General features: G+C 37.3%; 1 protein-coding gene and 1 non-coding gene across 7 annotated transcripts in view; both read right to left on the bottom strand.

Annotated features, from left to right (window-relative positions):
- TIA1 (TIA1 cytotoxic granule associated RNA binding protein) overlaps positions 1-20,916 on the bottom strand; it is a 29,100-nt gene extending 8,184 nt beyond the window's left edge. For 3 of the 6 annotated variants that reach the window (XM_021699049.1, XM_021699050.1, XM_044918491.1), the window contains exons 1-7: positions 19,094-19,192; positions 10,573-10,669; positions 7,701-7,799; positions 6,889-6,943; positions 6,684-6,716; positions 5,383-5,470; positions 2,157-2,232 (exon numbers count right to left, since the gene is read on the bottom strand). In XM_021699049.1, coding sequence (XP_021554724.1) covers positions 2,157-2,232; positions 5,383-5,470; positions 6,684-6,716; positions 6,889-6,943; positions 7,701-7,799; positions 10,573-10,669; positions 19,094-19,146 — 501 coding nt within the window. In that variant the 5' untranslated portion in view covers positions 19,147-19,192. Of the gene's footprint in view, positions 1-2,156; positions 2,233-5,382; positions 5,486-6,683; positions 6,717-6,888; positions 6,944-7,700; positions 7,800-10,572; positions 10,670-19,093; positions 19,193-20,663 lie in introns of those variants that run through there. The other 3 variants (XM_021699051.1, XM_044918489.1, XM_044918490.1) reach the window with 3 other exon arrangements.
- A 312-nt stretch (positions 20,917-21,228) lies between these two features.
- Positions 21,229-21,299, bottom strand: TRNAG-CCC. Its single transcript has one exon. It is a non-coding gene; the product is annotated as a tRNA-Gly (tRNA).
- Between the last annotated feature and the right edge of the window lie 922 nt (positions 21,300-22,221).

The raw sequence follows: 22,221 nt of genomic DNA, 5'->3' as shown, positions 1-22,221 counted from the left end.
GTCTGACTTCAGCTCAGGTCATGAACTCAGGGTCCTGGGATTGAGCCTCAAGTCAGGCTCCTTGCTCAGTGGGGAGTCTGCTTCTCCCTCTCTCTCTGCCCTTCCCCTCCATCCACGCTCTCTCAAATAAAAAAACAAACAACAACAAAATAAACCATTAGATCCCAAGATACCATGTTACTATGTGAACAGCTGAGATATAATTGCAGTGCACTTTACATTCTCTTACCCAAACTTGCAAGCCATGTAAACATTTTTAAGGCAAATTTCTTATTTGGAAAATAAATTTTGGGCAAAATGGTTGCAACCTGTTATAGCAAGTATCTGGATAGTAATAGTAAGAGTTCATATAAGGAATAACCAGACAGTTCCAATGTAAGCAGACACAGGAACTAGTAAAAAAAAGTCTGATGATATTTGGTGTTAACTGCAAACATATATTTTTTTAAAAAAGTCAGAAGGAACTGGCACAATAACCAATGGTCATAAACTTCACCTAAAGCCATTAAGAAAGGATACAGTATCTATTTCAAATACCTTGTTTATTAAAGAAAATCTTTTTAAAATACATTTCATACTATCCAAAACTTTTTTCTTTAAAGATTTTATTTATCTATTTGACAGAGACACAGCGAGAGAGGGAACACAGCAGGGGGAGTAGGAGAGGGAGAAGCAGACTCCCCGCCGAATAAGAAGCCCGATGTGGGGCTCGATCCCAGGACCCCAGGATCACGACCCGAGCCTAAGGCAGATGCCCAACGACTGAGCCACCCAGGTGCCCCCATACTATCAAAAACTTTTAATAGCTCATTTTCTTTAAACTTTTTTTTTTTCCCTTAAAAAATTTCTCTATGCCTAACATGGGTCTTGAACTCCAATCCTGAGCCAGTCAGGCTCTCCTAATGGCTCATTTTTTAAGGCATTCTTTTTTTTACCCTCTAAGGTAATCTTACACAGAAAGTACAGCAGTGTTTCTGTAACTTATCTTTGGCAAATGACAGTCCTAACATAGAAGCAATACACTAAAATCTAAGGTTAACGAAACCTTAGTATATATTCCAAGGCATATATATATTCTCCCACTTTCACGAACCCTGTATTTTTGAAGTGTGGCATCCCTGACATTTAATTGTTTTGAACCTTAGTTATCACACTAAAAGAGGTAAATCATTTATTTGAACTTATAATACATTTATAAGATTCAAACTTCAAACAGTACAATACTGTGAGAAGCTTCCCACTCTGTCCCCCATTTGCCGCTCACTTCCAACTCCCAAACAGGAAACTCCACAGCAAGTTTTTTGTTTATCCCTGTGAGAGGAACACACATACCCAAAAAATAAACACTCCCTTTTTTACACAAATGAGCCTTTTCAATTAATTTACCACAGAAATATTTCTATAATCAGTATTTATAGACTCCTTTTATTGTTCCGTAAGTACTAGCTATGGAAAGATTTCTATGGTATATATTTATTTTTTAAAACAACAGTACATGATTACATTGTATGGAGGATATGCCAAAGATTTCATCCCACTGACATACTGAAGATGAAGCTTTTCCTTCTGTATATACCCTATTCTCACCTCTCATTTGACAAACTGTACTATCCTTCCTTTTCTCCGCAAAACACAAATTTCAAGTCCATGCAAATTGGTATTCAATAAATGATTGTTAAATGAAAGAAATGAGAAGACATTTTCAAATACATTAGTATATAACTTCTAAAAAGTCCCCACCCATTGGAGCATTTTATTGTTTTTATTTTTTTTAAGATTATTTATTTTTTTAGTAATCTCTGTAGGTATCCTCTTTTGAAGGTGTTAATTATCAGTGAAATGAGCAAGTGGCAGATGAAAGATAATTATTAAAACAAAATGAGTATCTTTATTTTTTTTATTATTTTTTTATTTTTAAGATTTACTTGAGAGAGAGAGAATGAGATAGAGAGAACATGAGAGGGGGGAGGGTCAGAGGGAGAAGCAGACTCCCTGCTGAGCAGGGAGTCTGATGAGGGACTCGATCCCAGGACCCTGAGACCATGACCTGAGCTGAAGGCAGGGCTTAACCAACTGAGCTACCCAGGCGCCCCAAAATGAGTATCTTTGGTCTTTACTCTTAAAGCACCACACATGCACTTTTGAATTGAGCTCACCCATTTGTTGAAAAAGGAGACAAAGCCATATCCTTTAGACTTTCCTGTTGCCATGTCTTTTACCACTCTGGCATCTCTGAAATCAGAAATAATCAGAAGTTTAGGTTTGCAAAGTCTCCTCTGGATATCAAGTGAGAATGTCACACACAACTCATTTTTATGTTTCATCTTCATTAAAATGAACCTTTAATGCATATTCACCTTTTATTCTATAAAATTTATCATGTATTAGCAAATGAGGCTTAATAAACATGCAAATCAGTAACTTCTTAAATATATATGTATATATTGTACAAAAACTGCCTCCCATTTCAGAAAGTTTTTAAACTTAAATATTAAGCATGGTAAAAGCAGCTATTCATATGAAATTACTTAACCATTTATAGGGTTCACAGGCACATTAGATGAATGGCTTTCTTTAACCATGCAACTGATAATTTTCTATTTGACACCATATACTACCTAATCATTAAAAAAATTAAAATAGAAAACTGGAAACTAAAAGAATGAAAAGCTGTATATTTCCTAAATTAATTATTTTGTTTTCTCAGATCAATCGACACCCCCCTTTTGGACTATGGGTAAATTGAGAACTTGATGTTTTCAGAAATGCTAAATCATTGAAGAAAAACACTAGACACACACTTTAGTTTTAAACTATATAAGAAAAGATTTTATACTGAATTTTAAAATAGCAATCATATAAGATTGATTGGAAACTACAAGATATAAAAGCAAAATTTTAAAAAGTCAGAAAGTAAAAAAGCACGCCAACATTTATCCACTGTGAACCGTAGCTTGTAGTTAGCCAGGGCAATTCTGTCCATTCTTCAGAGATACTCTGCAAAATAACCAGAGCCCTATTATTTGAGATTGAGTAAAAAAACCCAGCCATGATAGCTAAAACTCCATACCTCAAAAAATTGGACTCAAATTGTGCTTCACAGGCAATCTGCTTTTAAGTTAGCCAGGTATGTCACAATGCTTGTTCTCTCAGGACACATGAACAAAACAGGCACTTTCACAACAAAAACCCAAGTCAGAAAGCCATGCAATATAATTTTATATTAAAGTATACATAAGCATATTTCGATTAATTTAGGAGTGATTTATTAAGTGTTTAGGGTCAAAATGACAAAGAGGTGGTAGTGAAAAGGGAAAACTAATGCAAGTCACTTCTCAATACGAAAAAATACTTATTAAATTATCGGTATGGTACACATGCATTTAATTTGGTAGCTGATTCACTTCTATACCAAAATTTGTTAGACTACCCTAAACTCAAGGAATAGAGTATAAACTGTATAAATTAGGACAGGAAAGTACTATATCTTTTCTACTAAATATTTTAATAGGCCACCATTTACTGCACACCATCTATAAATTAAGTACTATTGGAGGATCTCTACAGAGAATATCTGGCTATCATGAGAACCTTTCAATATATATTTATCAATTTATCTCCTTTAACAAAAAAATCAGGAAATGATGCTACCAACTGAAAATCGTTCTTTTAAATTTAGAAACACTAACTCCTTGGGTAGCCGAAAACTTAGACATTATATACATTACCTCCACTGAAAATTATAATCCATAAATTATAAAGGCCTTACCAAAAAATATATATATACATCTATAATCATGGTTGATAAGAAAAATCTAGGCTATAATTATGATACCAACATATTTAACAAAAAGAAATTACTGATCCATGATTAAAAAGTCATTATTAAAATTGGAATATCATTTAACTTAAACTCACTGATTGTTAAACAATCTTTATCTAATCCCAAACTAAAATCCCCACGTTTTCAGAAAAGCTACTTCAATCAAAATCAAAGCATTTAATAAAATAGCTATTGAATCTGTTAAAATGTTAGAAAATTTTTTTCTTCTTAAAGTTAAGTTTCAGGATATGTTAGCCTTGAACTATATTTAAGTCTTACTTATTTCTGAAAGAATTCTCTAAGGAAGAAGCAGCAAAGATCTAGATCAGGGTTCTTTTATCCTTCTTTAATCCTTTTATGGTCCTGTGACTACTCTGAAAATAGGATAAAACTTACAAAGATACTCCACACCAAAATGAAAACAAACACAAAATTCTGTACACAGAGATTTATAGAGCTTTTGAGAGGCCAGAGGTTAACACCTTCCTGTCTAGGTATTTGAAAGCAAGCTAACCATCATCAAAACCCTAAGATTAAAAGGAACAATCAAGAAACTAGAACTTTATTTTCCTAATTGGTTCTCACAGACAAAGAAAAATGTTGCCCAACAAGAGAGTCCATTTATAAACCCTAATCTTTTGACTGCCTTTAAAGTTAGCCTCTACTTAGGGCCATTCCTTGGTCACTGTTCATTTCTGTCCTCCTACCAATGAACCACAACTCTTCAAATAAAAACTCCCCAAATTTACCACCAATACTATTGGCATTTACTTTCCAGTCTCCTCACCTTCTCATCTCTGCTGTTGTTCTGTTCCTCAAACCAAACCAAAGCTAAAGTTTCCTTTTTACTACTCTTCTAGCTGGAACAACAATAAAAAAGCAACCAGAAACCCAAAAATTCTGTTTTCTAAATTCAACAAGTACTTCTAAGAAAATACTATAATCAACTTATTCTTGCTCTATTATGGCATGCCTTTCAAAATATTAAAATTCTTTTGATGAACACTACCTTGAGCGAGCTACTTACAAAGGGCCTAAACTATATGATTAATAACAAATGCAAGCAAGACAGTGCTCCACAAAATACTAAAAGGCATTATTATTAACAGTAACAACAACAACAAAAGGGTAGACAGCTGGGGATTAATATTTAACAACTGTGCTTTTTAGGTTGAATTGTTAAGGTTTCTTTTTGTTAAAATATATTAACACAAAATGCATGGTATCATAGAAGTGTCCCAAGGGTCTAAATTCCTTAGTCACAGCAAAAGGTTACTAAAGATTATGACCAAGCTAAGCAAGACACTTACATAAGAAATATGTACAATAGCAAATTTGTCTTTTAGGAGCTAATGCTAACTGAAAAAGGATTTTAAAATAATTGAAGACCAAAGATTTATCAATGGGAAAACAATCTTTGGCTGTTAATGGCTTAAATAGTCTCTAAACAACATAATGAATTATATTGAAGGGTTAAAATTCATAACAGATTTTCAAATTACTTCTACATAAGCCTGTTTCTAATTAAAATCAGTTTAAATTTATCCTCTGTTACTTACGATATTCTTCCAAATGGTGCAAAAGCAGCTTTTATATCTTCAGTTGTAATTTCTGGACTGAGATCACCAACAAAGACATGGAAATGATCTTATAAGGGGAAGGAAGGGGGATTGAAAAGAAAAATAAAATTTTAGAATTTAAAATATACTAAAATTTATTCAATAAAATAATCTTAATTTATGGATTAAGTAAAACACTATCCTATATCTATACAGATCTTATCAATTTTACACATAATGAATGAAGGTGGTAATATAGGAAAGACTCTCTTAAAGACTGATATATCTAACTGGAAACTGACAGTTATATTTCTATTTACAGCCAATTATTATACTGGCCTAAGAAAATAAATAATATTTAACAAACTTTGCAAAAAAATTAATGACTTAATTACCATTTTAATAGTGATTATTTACATTTATCCAGTTTACCACTACATTAAGGTTTTAAAATTAAAATAAAATAGTGGTACTGTGAGTTATGTAGACTAGATTTGCCTCAGTTAAGACAACTGACTGAAGCTAGCTACATGATATACTTGGTTTAACCATATTTTTTGAAGAACAATCAAAGAAATACCTTGCATTGCAACAGTTTGATGTTAAAGTATTTGACAGTTTTCTCAAAAGCCAACAGTTTTGGTTGCCCAGACATTACACCATTCAGTTTATGTGAATCCATGTGCAAGTGAACTAAGACTGAAGGCAACAGAATGAAAACAGTAATCCCTTCACTTTATATCAGAGCCATTAAAAAAGCATTGGAGAGAAATAACGATCCCATATGTGAAGTTTTTTTTAAAAAAGACAACGTTCAAAAAAAGAAACACTTTAAAAATACAAAATAGTTGGATCAACACTTTAAAAGGAACACATACATCAACTTTGACAAAGTATATTTGGAAAGAAAAGTTACCCCCATTTGGCAGGCCTTAAGCAACATATTGGGTTGCCACTTGGGAAACAGAGTTTCAGGAGCAACTCAAGCAATCAGAAGATCTGGTTTGAAGCACAGATCGTGACCTCAAGGAAGCAGGGTATCTTGCCCTTTAGTTGGTGAAAGTATTTCAAAGGCATCAGCTGCTACCATGGGGGTCAGAGAGCTTGAAATAGCACCAAAGTAGTGGACAAGCCACATTTGGTCAACACGGGGAAGAAGGGGGAAAAATATTGCCACAGAGACAAATAGAAATACGACCCCCTCCCTCCCACCTCCCCCCAATATCAAACAAAAAAACTTCAAGTGGTTAGTGAATACCCTTTCAAGAGATTTCATTTTATGTTTAAGAAGATACAATTACCTTGTGAACGCTGTGTGCTGACAACGGTACTACCTGATGACAAAGATTAGATTTGTTCTTAAATTTATTAACACAAACACATTCAATCATATCTTAGGATAACGATCAAAACATTACTGCAAACATGTACGATGTTTATATGCTTTACAATAAAACTACTGTGTACAATAAAAACAAATGTTCAAAGAGTATAAAATATACTTACTGCTTGTATCTTTCTTTTGACTGCTGGGGGTTGTTGCCCAATTCACTTTGACTTCCTAAAAAAATGTTTCTACATTTATACTCCATAAAAATAAAGTTCAAAATCAGATATTACAAGATTTGCATCTATAAACACACAGGAAGGCATATGTTGGAGATGAAACATTCAAGAGGATAACAGTTCTGGTCAAAGTTTCAATACTTACCTTGTAACCTACACTTTTTTTTTTTTTTTTAAAGGTTTCTTTTTTTTTCTTTAGGTTAACCTACACTTTCTCAAATGTTGGCAAATCCTAATCATACTTCTGTGTTAACATTCAACTAACTTTTCTTATCTAAAGTAAAAATCATTTTTCTTTTTATTCTTCCCCATTAGTATCCCAAGTTCTAGAGGTTTCATCCAAGCTTGAGTAATTCAACAAATATTTTAGTATTTACCATGTGTGAGGCATCCTGAAGAATACCAACATAAACATGCCCTCTAAAAAGCTTTATTCCATCTTTTAAATATTAAATGTGACCTGCTATAAAGTGATATAATGCTTCTGAAAGGTAATCAAATTGGGGGCGTCTGGGTGGCTCAGTTGGTTAAGTGTCCGATTCTTGATTTTGGCTCAGGTCATGATCTCAGGGTTGTGAGATCATGTTGGGCTCTGCACTGAGCGTGGAGCCTGCTTGGGATTCTCTCCCTCTGCCATCCCCGCCACCCCCGCTTGTGCGCTCTCTCAATAAATAAATAAATAAATAAATAGTAAACAAAATTGTATACAACTTAAAAATTTCAAGTCACCTTCTTTAAATATGACAGCTTACCTTACCCATTATCTTCCGCCCATTCATAGCAGCTAGTGCTGCAGCTGCATGACGATGCTCATAAAATTCCACAAAACAGTATGGATCATTTCCAGCTGTCTGTTGAAGAAACACAAAAGCCAAATTTAAGTTGTATACTCCCATTATCTTAAAATTATGTGAAGTTTTATATATCTCAAATATCAGGCCAAGGAAAATGAAGGGGTCCATTCCACAAGTAAATCTTTAGATAAGGAAGTAAACACTTAAAAAAAATGCAGTTTTTAAAGAATACTATCAACAAGTTATACTATAATACTACATATAATTTAATCTTGTATTAATGATTAAGTATCCTAATTATGGATGGATGCATATAGAAACTACACACACATTCCTCATCATATAATCATTTCTTTACGTTACGGATGTTAATTAAGTTTGCCTAGACTCTTATGCTCTCAAGTCACAGTACTGGCTTTTAATGATCTTTCCTCTCCCTTCCCTGTTAAATGTTACCTTTTACTGCTATAAATGTACACATATCCTTGCTGCTTCTAACTTGCTAAGTAGCTGAAAATACCAGCCAACTTTCTTAAACCTATTTCAGGCTCTGAAAACTGAAGAGGTTTTCTGGTAAACAAAGTTTTTAGAATAGGTTTTAGAATGTGGCCTTTCGGACATCAATTTTTTGCCTATAGTCTTTCTTTTTTTAAGATTTTATTTATTTATTTGAGAGAGAGAGAGAGAGCATGAGAGGGGGGGAGGGTTGGGAGGGTCAGAGGGAGAAGCAGACTCCCCACCGAGCAGGGAGCCCGATGCGGGACTCGATCCAGGGACTCCAGGATCATGACCTGAGCCGAAGGCAGTTGCTTAACCAATTGAGCCACTCAGGCGCCCTTGCCTATAGTCTTTTAAAAATTCTCCTCTTTTCTGGTGTTCCAAGTAGTTGAGGTCTGGTAAGTGCAGCTTGGATGCTTTATTGTAAATTAAAGCAGCAGAAAAAACACCCCATATTTTACACCTATCTGCAAAATACAAAATGACTTTGAGTCCATTTTTTTTTTTTTTTAAGATTTTATTTATTTATTGGACAGAGAAAGACACACAGCAAGAGATGGAACACAAGCGGGGGGAGTGGGAGAGGGAGAAGCAGGCTTTGCATGGAGCAGAGAGCCTGATGCGGGGCTCAATCCCAGGACCCTGGGATCATGACCTGAGCCGAAGACAGACGCTTAACGACTGAGCCACCTAGGCGCCCCTGAGTCCATTTTTTAATTCTTTCCATAAACTCCTAAGCAGAATTGTTAAAATAGGAAACTAATTCAAAAGACTACAATGACACTAGAATAAAGAAATTACTATTTTGTTTCAAGGACAATTAATCGTTTAAAGAAGTCACTGGCAATGATTTTTAAGAATGTTAGAGTAAGGAGGCAACCACAAAATTTATAATATTGAGACAATCATTTTATTTTAAAAACATTAAAGAGGGGCACCTGGGTGGCTTAGTCGGTTAAGCAACCTACTCATGTCATGATCTTGGTGTCCTGGGATCAACCCCATGGTGGGCTCTGCGCTCTCTCCCTCTCTCTCACACTTGCTCTATAAATTAAATAAATTTTTAAAAATCTTAAAAAAAATTAAAGAATATAAAAATGTTAAAAAAACTGCATAATTCAAACTAATGCTACACTTAATGGTAATTCTATTACAAAGGTGAGTGTTGGCGGGCATTAATGTTACACAAAGTAACTTACACTTCCGCATAATCAAATGAAAAAGTCTTAATTTTACTTAATTTGTACTCGGAAAAGACTGCACTTCTTTGATAAAAAGATCTAAGCATTCACACTATCAGCCTTTATACTCCAGAGAGTATAAAATTCGTAACTAAGAACATCAGTCCAACAGTATGAATAGACTGGAATTTAGACTTGTCTTTTTATACATGCTATGATTCAGGGTTAACAGCAATTACAGATGAATGGGAATTGCCACAATGCAAGAAAAGCTTGAATCATAACATTTAAAAGTTAAAAACGCTTTCAACACACACAAACACTTTCACAGTATATTATTTTTAACCCAATTTCCTAATGTAATTGTAGTAACTTAGCCAATCAACTGATACCACATATAAAACAATTCTGATACATCAATGCACCTTAAAACAAGAGCCTACATATAGTTCTTATTTGCTCTAAAAATAATTAGTTCTCTTCTCTTCCTCCTTTATTTATTAGTAAAGTAAGTTAAACTCAGTGGCTAAGACTGACTTAAATTCACTAAAATTACTAGGAATTTAGACTGTATACTTTTTTTTTTTTTTTTAAAGATTTTATTTATTTACTCCAGAGAGAGACAGACAGCGAGAGCAGGAACACAAGCAGAGGGAGTGGGAGAGGGAGAAGCAGGCTTCCCGCCGAGCAGGGAGCCCGATGTGGGGCTTGATCCCAGGACCCCATGATCATGACCCGAGCCGAAGACAGATGCTCAACGTCTGAGCCACCCAGGTGCCCCCTAAACTACTTTTTTTTTAAATGAATGACCCTGCAGTTTTTAAGTTACTTTTTTTTTTTAGTAATCTCTTCACCCAACGTGGGGCTCGAACTCATGATCCCAAGATCAAGAGTCCCATGCTGTTCCTACTGAGCCATTTAGGCACCCCTGTATAAACTAATTTAAGAGTTTCTGGAAGAGGGACCCCTGGCTGGCTCAGTTGGTAGAGCATGCGACCCTTGACCTCGGGATCATGAGTTTGAACCCCATGCTGAGCATAGAGCATACTTAAAAAAAATATTCTTTAAAAAAATAGAGGGAGTTCCTGGAAGTAATGGATTTAACTAATCTATTAAAAAAGAAGAAAGTTAACTAAGTAAAATACCCTTACATCCATAATCATTTTGCAGTTTTTACAAGGTCCAATCTGGCTAAAGAGCTGGAGAATTAGAGCTTCTGTCACATCTCTGGAAAGGTTGCCGACATATCTGAAACACAAAGAAAAACAACTTACCATTTTAAATTTGCTTCTTTTGCATCAGTTTCTAAAGCTGCTTACTGAAAAAGAAATTTTGGTAACAGGCAGATCTCTGCCTTAAACTACACACCACCGGGAACAGATTCTAAAAGTTTGCCAAAACTTCAAAATTTCTTTCAAAGCAGATGTATGACACGCTACTTGTAATTACATTGACATCACTAGTAAAGGGGAATCTTGTGTGTGTGTGTGTGTGTTTAGTCAAGGTTTTGCAAATTAAACCTGATGTTTCTAAGTCGGTAGGCTCACCTTAGGAAGATATGCTTTAAAAAAATCTCAAATGAGGGTGCCTGGGTGGCTCAGTTAGTTAAGCGTCTGCCTTTGACTCAGGTCATGATCCCAGGGTCCTGGGATGGAGCCCTACGTCAGGCTCTGTGCTCAGCGGGGAGTCTGCTTCTCCCTCTGCCCATCCTGCCCCCCCCCCATGCATGTGCTCTCTCTCGCTCTCTCACAAAAATAAAATCTTTAAAAAAATTTTTTTAAATCTCAAATGAAATCATTAGATGTATAGAACATTTTGTACAATCAATCCTAGGAAGCTTTGCAATTATTTCTACTTCTACAGTATTACTGAGAACACTAAAATTTCCTCAATTTTTAATCCACACAATTCCCCTTACACTATCCAATTTAGGTATACTTTGGTTTACACTATATATATATATGTATATATATATATATATACACACACACATATATATTAAGATTTTATTTATTTATTTGACAGAGAGAGGGAGAGAGCACAAACGGGGGGGAATAGTAGACTTTCTCCCCAGAAAAATAAACATCCACGCACGCCTGAAAGTATGGATCCAATTCCTCCCTTCCACTTAGCCATTCAAGAGACATATACTGAGTGCTTACTATGAAGGCATTGGAACAGGTTAAAATGGCAAAGGAAGAAGGGATGAGTCTTAAGAACAATGAATAAGTAGAGTAATGATACGTAGATCATGGTAGAGTAATTTAAAGATCTGGTAGAGTAATGATACTCAAAAATCAACTGCAACATCTAAATACCCAACAATTTTTCTAGTATTGGAGGCTATTATTACATCATGTCCTTATTCTGAGTATCTGTAATTAAAGGGAAAGAATTAAGCATTTATCTTGCTTTGAGTAGAAACTCTGGTGCAGTATAATTTTTTTTTTTTTTAAGGGATAGCATAGTTTTTTTGTTTTTTAGAGATTTTATTTGTCAGAGAGAGAGAGTGAGCACAGGAGCAGGGTCAGAGGGAGCAGCAGACTCCCCGCTGAGCAGGGAGCCCGATGCGGGACTCAATCCCAGGACCCTGGGATCCTGACTGGAGCCAAAGGCAGACACTTAACCCACTGAGTCACCCAGGAGTCCCCAGTGTAGTATAAACTAATAACTCTAATGAGGGAACTTACAGATAAATGCTAGTCAATAAGTGTAGAGAGAGTTAAATTAGTAAACAATGCATAAGCCCTACTGAAATGATTAATTCAGGCAAGAATCATTGGTGTGAACATGGTTATTTGCAAGGTGCCAAAGTTATTACACAGACTACTGAACACCGCAAGGAGAAAATTCTACCTTAAAAGAGAAAGCTTTGGCTGTTCCTCCTCTGTGAGCAAGTGATCAAACTTAAAATCATTTTATGGATGGACATTTGCGTGTACAATGTATATTATACAACATCACCTATGAACTATTCAAATAAAAAGGGTCTAACTTGAATCTAATCAAGCTTAAATTTAAACCTAAGTTTATAGAATATTGGGGGATGCCTGAGTGGTTTAGCTGGTTAAGTGTCTGCCTTCAGCTCAGGTATTGATCCCAGGATCTTGGGATCGAGTCCCACATCGGGCTCCTTGCTCAGTGGGGAGCCTGCTTCTCCCTCTCTAATAAATAAAATCTTAAAAAAAAGTTTATAGAATATCGGGTATATAAAACAATTATACAGGGGCACGTAGGTGGCTCAGTCGTTAGGCAACTGCCTTCAGCTCGGGTCATGATCCCAGAGTCCTGGGATCGAGCCCTGCATTGGGCTCTCTGCTCAACAGGAAGCCTGCTTCTCCTTCTCTCACTCCCCCTGCTTGTGTTCCCTCTCTTGCTGTGTCTCTGTCAAATAAATAAAATCTTTTAAAAAAAAAAATTATACAAATTCAGACGTGGAATATTATGTAAGACAACTTGATCTCTTAAAAAAATTGTCTTAGGGCGCCTGGGTGGCTCAGTTGGTTAAGCAACTGCCTTCGGCTCAGGTCATGATCCTGGAGTCCTGGGATCGAGTCCTGCATCGGGCTCCCTGCTCAGCAGGGAGTCTGCTTCTCGCTCTGACCCTCCTCCCTCTCATGCTGTCTCTCATTCTCTCTCTCGCAAATAAATAAAATCTTAAAAAAAAAAATTAAAATTGTCCTAAAAATTTTTATTTTTTAAAGATTTTATTTATTTGACAGAGAGAGACACAGCGAGAGAGGGAACACAAGCAAGGGGAGCAGGAGAGGGAGAAGCAGGCTTCCCGCGGAGCAGGGAGCCCAATGCAGGGCTCGATCCCAGGACCCTGGGATCATGACCTGAGCCGAAGGCAGACGCTTAATGACTGAGCCACCCAGGCGCCCCCTAAAAATTTTTAAAAAGAGAGGACTGGTTTTTTTTTTAAAGATTTTATTTATTTGAGAGACACAGTGAGAGGGAACACAAGCAGTGGGAGTTGGAGAAGCAGGCTCCCCATGGAGCAGGGAGCCCAATGCGGGACTCGATCCCAGGACCCTGGGATCATGACCTGAGCTGAAGGCAGACACCCAACGACTGAGCCACCCAGGCACCCCAAGAGAGGATTGTTCTTGATTAAAAGAAATCTGAAAGACACCGACAACCAAATGCAATGACTAATCCTTGACTATAACCTAGATTTGGGGAGAGGAGTTAACTTTTTCTTGGAGAACTCTAATTAATAAATGTAGAAGGAATGAAATCACCATTAAGCCAGCACAATAAGAACTTCTACTGGTGAGATCCACCCGTGGATCTTTTAGTTGGTGCAAATTTTAACGAGAAATAGGATATGTGCAGAGCCTCAGAGTACCTCCACTAAAATATTTAATGATTGGTTTTAACCAATGAATTGGTTTTTTTTAACATATGTCCAAACCTCCCTCTATGAAGTGAAGCTTAATTTACATTTTCTTGAGTGTAGGTTAGTCTTAGTGACTCAATTCTAATTAAGTGTTGAAGAAGAAAAAAAAGTCACTGTACAGTGAAGAAACACTACCCTCTCGAGAGAGTGCCACAGTCATGAAAGGCATTCCCTCACATATTAAAGGAGAGTAAAGAGATAAGACAACGAAATGCAATGTAGTATCTTGGATTGGATCCCAGGATAGAAAAAGGACATCAGCAGAAAAACTGGGGAAATTGGAATAAACCTTGTAGTTAATAGTATCGTACAATGTCAATTTCTTACTTTTTTTTTAAGATTTTTATTTATTTATCTGAGAGAAAGAGAGAACACATGAGAAGGGGGAGGGTCAGAGGGAGAAGCAGACTCCCCCCTGAACAGGGAGCCTGACGCAGGGCTCGACCCCGGGACTCCAGGATCATGACCTGAGCCGAAGGCAGTTGCCTAACCAACTGAGCCACCCAGGCGCCCAATTTCTTACTTTTGGTAAGTATACCATGGTTATGTAAGATGTCAACATTAAGGGAACCTGAGTGAAGGTTATATGAGAACTCTGTACTATCCCTGCAACTCTTCCATGTCTATTTTCACCTGACTCTTAGACCTATAAGAAAATCTCAGAATTACATATGTCTAAATGAAAAAAACGGCTTTTTTTTAAAATTAAGATTTTATTTGAGAGAGAGAGAGCACAAGCAGGTAGAGCAGCAGGCAGAGGGAGAAGCAGGCTCCTGGCTGAGCAAGAAGCCCGATGTGGGACTCGATCCCAGGATCCTGGGATCATGACCTGAGCCGAAGGCAGACGCTTAACGACTGAGCCACCCAGGCACCCCAAAAAATGGCTCTTTCTAACATCTACTTCGCTAAAGCTAGATAATCTAGTGACAAGTGGTCAGTATTTAGGGAATGGAAATTCTTTTACTCTTCGCAAAATTGTCTAATTTTCTGAGAAATATTTTGAGTGATATTACCTACTTGAAGATATGTAATTTAAAAAAGCTACATTAAAAAGCACTAGGATTTGTATTACTTTACAATTATTTATTTAATGTGACCTGTTATGTATATTGTAAGCTCCAGGAGCCTCTATAAATTAACTCTACATATACCTGTTTAGAGAAAAGCTCTTCAGGGGAAGTTTCACAAACAACTTGCTCTCAACCTTCAACACCATTACAATAAACTACAAGTAATACATAGAACATTTTTATATCAAAGAAATCAAATGACAAAATCTCTTTTCCCTCCTCAAGCAAATAAAAGCAATCCATTAGAATTTTGCTTTTTACCAGTAAGTTAATCATTAATACCTATGTCACATTTTTAGAAGCAACTTTATGTTACTACTTTCCAAATCTATCTGCTAAATAAATATTAATCTGAAACGGAGAGCCCAAATTTGAAAACTGCAGATTCTTTTTATACTCATCATACTTTCTTTTTTAAAGATTTTTATTTATTTATTTGGCAGAGATACAGCGAGAGAGGGAACACAAGCAGGGGGAGTGGGAGAGGGAGAAGCAGGTTTCCTGCTGAGCAGGGAGCCCAATGCAGGGCTCAATCCCAGGACCCTGGGATCATGACCTAAGCCAAAGGCAGAGGCTTAATGACTGAGCCACCCAGGCGCCCCCTCACCATACTTTCAATGGAAAAATAAACAAGTTTCTTACAGTTTGTAGAATGCACTATACAAAGTTAATTCTCATCTTTATGTATATATGTTTCTTTAGCTGTTCCATACTTTGTTACATTCTATTTTTGAAGCTAAAGGATTTCCTATTAACAGCACAGATTTGTTACAGGTGTAGTGGATTTTTTGGGGGGTGCTGCCAAACATCTTATTTTTAGAGAAATCCTCACTCTATGGCAGAGGCTCACTTCTCTACAGAAGCTGAAAAGGCTTGATATGGTTTTGTAGTCTCCCTTACATGTGATCTAGGTTAGGTTGATTAGAGAAACCGGACCTGAACATAGAAGACAAAGAGAGGGCTTAAAGGAGCAAGAGACTGAAGAAAATACAGTTTTGTGGCAAACAGCAGTGGAGTCCCATGTCCAGTGAAAGTGGAAGCTGTGGTGGTATCTGGTCCTCAGTGGATGTGGTAGTAACACCCTTTCTGGGATAGTCTGTGGCTTGATAAGGACTGTGGGCCTGACAGCTGTCTCATTTTCCTGAACATTTTCTAAGCCAGGTTCCATAACCTTCCTGCAAATGTGGGAGTGTCCAATATCTTTTTATAAATAGCTTTTATGCTTAAATTTTTTTGTTCCTTGCATTAAAAGAAATGCCAACCGGGGCGCCTGGTGGCTCAGTCTTTAAGCATCTGCCTTCGGCTCAGGTCATGATACCAGGGTCCTGGGATCCAGTCCCGCATCGGACTCCCTGCTTGGTGGGGAGCCTGCTTCTCCCTCTCCCACTCCCCCTGCTTGTATTCTCTCTCTTGCTGTGTCTCTCTCTGGTCAAATAAATAAAATCTAAAAAAAAAAAAAAAAAAAAAAAAATCCCAACTGATAAAAAAATTTATACTGGAGAAAAAACAAGCCAAGGTTCCCTGTCATGTATATTGGACCACTAAACAAAAATGTAATTTTCTTACATTTATGCAAGTTTAAACTTTTCAAAATGCTTAAAAAAAAAAAAATTAAAATATCCCTTTTTGGCTGTTCCATGGACTTCTTGTTAACAGCACGGATTAAAGTATCCCATGTTGGTATTTATTATATCACCACAGATTATGTACCAATCTTGTGCAGAACTGCAAAGTAAAGAGAGGAGTACAAGAGAATTAACTGTTGAAACAAATAGACTTCCATGGACTATAAAATGTCTTCCTTGGGTAACTGGATAAATATGAATACAGACTGTACATTAGCTAACCATATTGTATCAATGTAGTCTCCTTAATACCACAATTTTATTGTGGTTATATAAGAGAATGGTCTTGGGGCACCTGGGTGGCTCAGTCGGTTAAAGCGGCTGCCTTCGGCTCAGATCATGATCCCAGGGCCCTGGGATAGAGCCCCAGATAGGGCTCCCTGCTCAGCGGAGAGCCTGCTTCTCCCTCTCCCTCTGCCTGCCGCTCAGCCTACTCGTTCTCTCTCTCTGTCAAATAAATAAAATCTTAAAAAAAAGAGAGAGAGAGAAAATGGTCTTGTTCTTAGGAAATATATGGTAAAGTACTTAGGCCTGAAGTGTCACATCTTTTCAAATGGTTCATCAAAAGAATATACCTAAATGAGGCAAATTCGGCTATTAGCAATTGGTTATTAGCACACAACTTGTATTAGCACACAAAGGGTACCTAAGTCCACAACATAGTATTTTGTTACTTCTCTGGTTTTTAATTTTTCAAAATAAAAAGCTACCTGGGAAGATTCAATGTAAAAGTCACCAATGCTACCAGTTAACACTTGATAGTTCTGCCAGGGATAGGATTTCACATCAATTTAATACATTTTTTTGAAGGTGATAAGTTCAAATAGTTACAAAATTGGAATCCAAAACATTAAAAATATTCATTTTTATTAGCATAGCTCTAGAAAATTTGACAGTAAAGATTTACAAAGCAGAATGCTGTATTGAGTTTTGAGCTGCAGTCATTGTATAAAAATGCAGAATTTGATATGAAGCTTCTGTGAAAATGAGTGAAAAGCATAAACAGGATTTTATCTAATGACAAATTCCTTAAGGGTGGAGATTTTCAGTGGGGCGCCTGGTTGGCTTAGTCAGAGGAGCATGCGACTCTTGATCGTGGTGTCGTGAGTTCGAGACCCAGGTGGGGTGTAGAGATTACTTAAATAAACTCTTAAAAAAGGGGGGGGGGTAGATTTTCATTTTTACTCATACTATATATCTAGTGTGGAGAGCCCTGCCTCAAACATTTTAAGTATTCTATAAATAATTACTCTAATTCAGGGGTAAATGTGTATGTCTTTCACTAATTATGAAATTATGTACAACAGCAAATGGTACACCAGCATCATAGCCTTACTGTTAGTAACAACTGTGACTTTTCTGATAGCTGAAACCGCCATATTTCATTAGGTGGTACCTCCTTCACTTGGGAGATCAGACCATATACATAAACCAGCCTGAACAAATGTATGTAATGTTATGCCCCGACATCCTAAGACATCCATGTTCTCAAGACTGTTCTCATTTTTACTTATATTTTGCAATAACCTTTTAATTTTATTTTTAAGTAATCTTTACACCCAAAGTGGGGCTTGAGCTTACAACCCGGAGATCAAGAGTCCACATGTTCTACTGACTGAGCCAGCCAGCCCCCCACCCAACAAACTAACATTTTAGATGACTGATACTACACACTTGTAAGCAAACCTACTTATTATTGACTTCATTCTCACACCCCACATCCAGTCTATAGGTAATTCCTTTTGGTCTATTTTCAAAATATTCCCAAAATCAAACCACTTCTCACAATATGTCTCCAAAGTCCTGCTGACAAGGAACTGAACACTGGCAATCTCTAATTTAATGCTGAATGCTCATCTGTGGCAAATGAAGTTATCTCCTCTGATCCATTTACGTACACAGGTGATACTGAGATTCAGACTATCTTTTCCTCAAGAATGAATAAAATCTTGAATCATTGCTTGGAATTGTACCGGCTTTTAAAACAAATTTATTGATCACTTACCGTAGACTAGACACTGTGCTAAGAACATATTGAAAGACCCTGACTTGCAAGGTCTTTAAAACAAATATTTTATATAAAAAGTAAAAACATTGCTGGTAAAACAAAACATTACTGGTAAAACAATGATTTACACCTACTCATGTTTAATCAAGACTGGTTTCACTGGAAGAACGGGGAATTTTGGTTGAGGAAGGTAGAAGCAAGGAAGATAATAGGCAGTTACAACATGGACTACACTTTGGGGAAGAGTTCTTGGATGGGGTGTTCTAGTGAAGAATACAAAGCACATTTAGCGGTAAGAGTTAAAGAGTTGAGGACAGCAGAATTGCAGGATGATGAACAAAAAGGTATATGACCCTGGATGAGTTATTTAAACTTTTTAAGCTTAGCTTTTCCTGAGCTGCAGAATGGACCCTTTACTGCAGAGTTCTGATGAAGATTAAACAAGCATGTAAAGCATTTAACACAGAACCTGGCAATCATAAGCATTCAATAAGTGAATAAAATTTCCTTCATTATTTATCCTGCAACGGTTGGTCCCCTGTCCCCAAGCTAGTACAATTTAACTACCTGCTTTTGTAGACTGGCCTGAGAAAGCTGAGGTTGTCTTCATTATTTGACATTCCCAAATCAACGTAATAAAAAGGTTAAGTTCCCAGATATTTCTGGCAGTTTCTGAAATTAAAAATTTCACAATCATGTAAGAATCTTAAATTTAAAGACATTATAAAAAATGATCAGTGCTTAATCCAATATGCTGCTGGCTGTCATATTTCTAGTAAAGAGGCAAGGGGAAAAAATAATTTCCATAAAGCCTATGAGACTAAGTTTTTTAGGGAATATTAATCTATAATCTTTCAAAAAACAAGGGACACCCACTAATTCTTGCATCCTATTAAAAAGACACTCAAGATAACAGATTATCAGATAAACTAGCAAAAAGAGATTTACGAATCTCTTAAGAAATAAGTGTGACTATGTTTCTCACACAGATTAAAAACGGAAACACTTTTCAGTGAAAAAATAATGGATTCCATTTTCTTCATAACAACTGTAACATCTAAAAAGTTGCAGAAAGAAACCTAAAATTGTATTTTTAACGCATGGAGTTCTCAAATCGCCAGTATGCTAAGAATAAAAACAAAAGGTCAAAAACTCATCAGGCCTTTTCTTCTTTTCGAAAAAAGCAACAAAGACAAAATCACCTCTTCTGAGAATACTTTGAAAAACAAAGGAGAATGCTGTCGGGGAAGCTCCACGACAAAGGAAAAATCCCCAGCTGAGATCATTTAACACTAACAACTCTCAGAGGTGACTAAATCTGTTTAGGTATTTATCAACTGTTGCTTCATAAAAACTGCCCGCTCGTTCAGCAACATGTCAATCACAAAAGTAGCAAGCGATGATAAAAATGTATTAAATCCACTTCACCTCGGTTGAGAGATTTATATATACCTCCGGGTGAGATTTCCATTAAAAAAAAAAAAAAAAGCAGTTTCAAAATCCTGACGGTGTCGGGTTTTCGGGTTTTTGGTGGGGGGAGGGGTGCTACACAAGGAAAGCCAAAGAGAGGTTAAAGAAAACTATTTAGCTTTTTTCCAGTTGGCAACTGCGAGAATAAAGTTTATCTCACTGAAAACGGAACACAAGCAGCCTCGAGAGAAAAGCTCCTATCAACGAGAAGAAAACTGAAAGAAAGAGGAAGAATTTCTGGAGCAAATCAAAGTAAAATGAAAGAGACGGCTACAAAGATAAAAAGAGATTAATCAAGAAAGGGGGAGCGGGAAAAACACAGAAGGAAAGCATGGTACAAAAAAGGTTCACCGAGTTCTGAAAAGAGGTTTGAATGAAAAAGTCTTTTCTCCAGGCCTACGACCACAGACGGCCCGTGGCGAGGCCAAAGGCCACGCTATGGTGTAGTTAAGGTGACGGGATTAATTTAGAGGGCTGAGCCCCCTCTCCCTCCACCTGTCCTCTCACAGTCCGGGGTTCGGTCCCTAAGCATCCAGGTGTGCGCTAAGGAGAAGAGCCAAGATATCGCGGCGTCCACAGAGAACAATAGGCTGGGGAGCGCGCCGAGCCGAGGCCTCCCTCCGGGACGACCACCATCCCGCCCCCCTCATCGCTGCTCCAGACTCACAGAGTCTTGGGCATCTCGTCCTCCATGGCTGCTGCTGTCGCGCCGGCGCCTCGGGGTCCAGCTCCCTACCCTTTACTACCGTCCAAATCTTTTGAGCGGTTATGGCTGCGGAATAGCGGGGTTTCTCGGCTGACCGGAGTCCGCCTCCTCCTTCCGCGGCAATTACACTAAACAGTCCGGCGCAACGCGAACAATGAAGCCCCAATACAAGATGGCGGCGAGCCGGGAGCTTAGGAGCAGCCGGCGAAGTGACCCGGGCCGCGCAGGCGCAGAATAATCCTGCACTTTCAACCTCCTTCAATCCATAGGTTCACTTGTTGCGCAGCCGCTCTGCAAGCGGACACCAAGGATATGTCAGACTGCGCAGGCGTAAGAATTAACTCTTTGAGGAGTTGCGTGGAGTTTTTTCTTTTCCAGCTCCAGATTCGAATGTTTTAACCGTGAATTATAATGAAATAGAAATCTTCACGGAAATTAAAAATTCTGAGTGTTTCCTGAGGAGGAAAGATTTATTAAAACTGTTCAGATCACCTCGTTTTATAGGTGGCGGGAGTGAAAAGGAACGTGCGCCGCCCGGGAATCGAACCCGGGTCGCAAGAATGGGAATCTTGCATGATACCACTACACCAGCGGCGCTGACGGTTGTCGCTTTCGCTAAAACCTTTTAGAACTAAATGCAAGCAAACATTGTTCCTATGTGAGGATTTATTCATTTAAAAATAAAGTTTATTAAGAGTCTGTAATCTGCTATTTTTCATTAATATAAGAAAGGATGTTATCTTCTCTCATCCCAATACAGTTGAAGGACTATTCCTATTCCATTACGTTATTGTTCTTTAATGTTCATTAAGAAGAATTTGTCTTTAGTAACCAGATTTTTGAGAGGCAGGAAAATCTTTTCAGATATTTTCATTTCCTTGGTATACTCAATGCACTTTGGAAAATATTTAAGAAATAGTTATTTAAATAGTTATGCAAATCGGTCAAAGAATCCTAAAACTAATTGAGTCAGAAGATATATAAATTTCAGTCCTTCGAAGGGGGTGGAAGAATTAGGACTCTGAAATGTGGTTCGGTGTAATCATTACGCATTTCGTGTTGCATTTTATAAATTATGTGAAATATTTTTATTTTTTTTATGTGAAATATTTTTAAACATAGGAGAATGTACACATCCAAAAACGTGATGTCCTCTTTAGAATAGTTTCTTCAGACTACACCTTAAGATTTCTATTTGTGGAATTGTCTTTAGAATCTGGGGCACGTTCTTCAATTTTATTCAAAGATTTCAAATATTAGTCTTTGGAGGATGAATAAGACAAGTGTTAATAGTGTTAATAGTGGGTAAATTTTTTTTTTTTTTTTTTTTTTTTAAAGATTTTATTTATTTATTTGACAGAGAGAGACACAGCGAGAGAGGGAACACAAGCAGGGGGAGTGGGAGAGGGAGAAGCAGGCTTTCCGCTGAGCAGGGAGCCCGATGCGGGGCTCGATCCCAGGACCCTGGGACCACGACCTGAGCCGAAGGCAGACGCTTAACGACTGAGCCACCCAGGCG

The sequence above is a fragment of the Neomonachus schauinslandi genome, chromosome 10, assembly GCF_002201575.2.
Source record: "Neomonachus schauinslandi chromosome 10, ASM220157v2, whole genome shotgun sequence".
Classification (NCBI taxonomy): domain Eukaryota; kingdom Metazoa; phylum Chordata; class Mammalia; order Carnivora; family Phocidae; genus Neomonachus; species Neomonachus schauinslandi.
The sequence above is the reverse complement of the archived record's forward strand: the minus strand, read 5'-3'. Positions and strand labels throughout refer to the sequence as shown.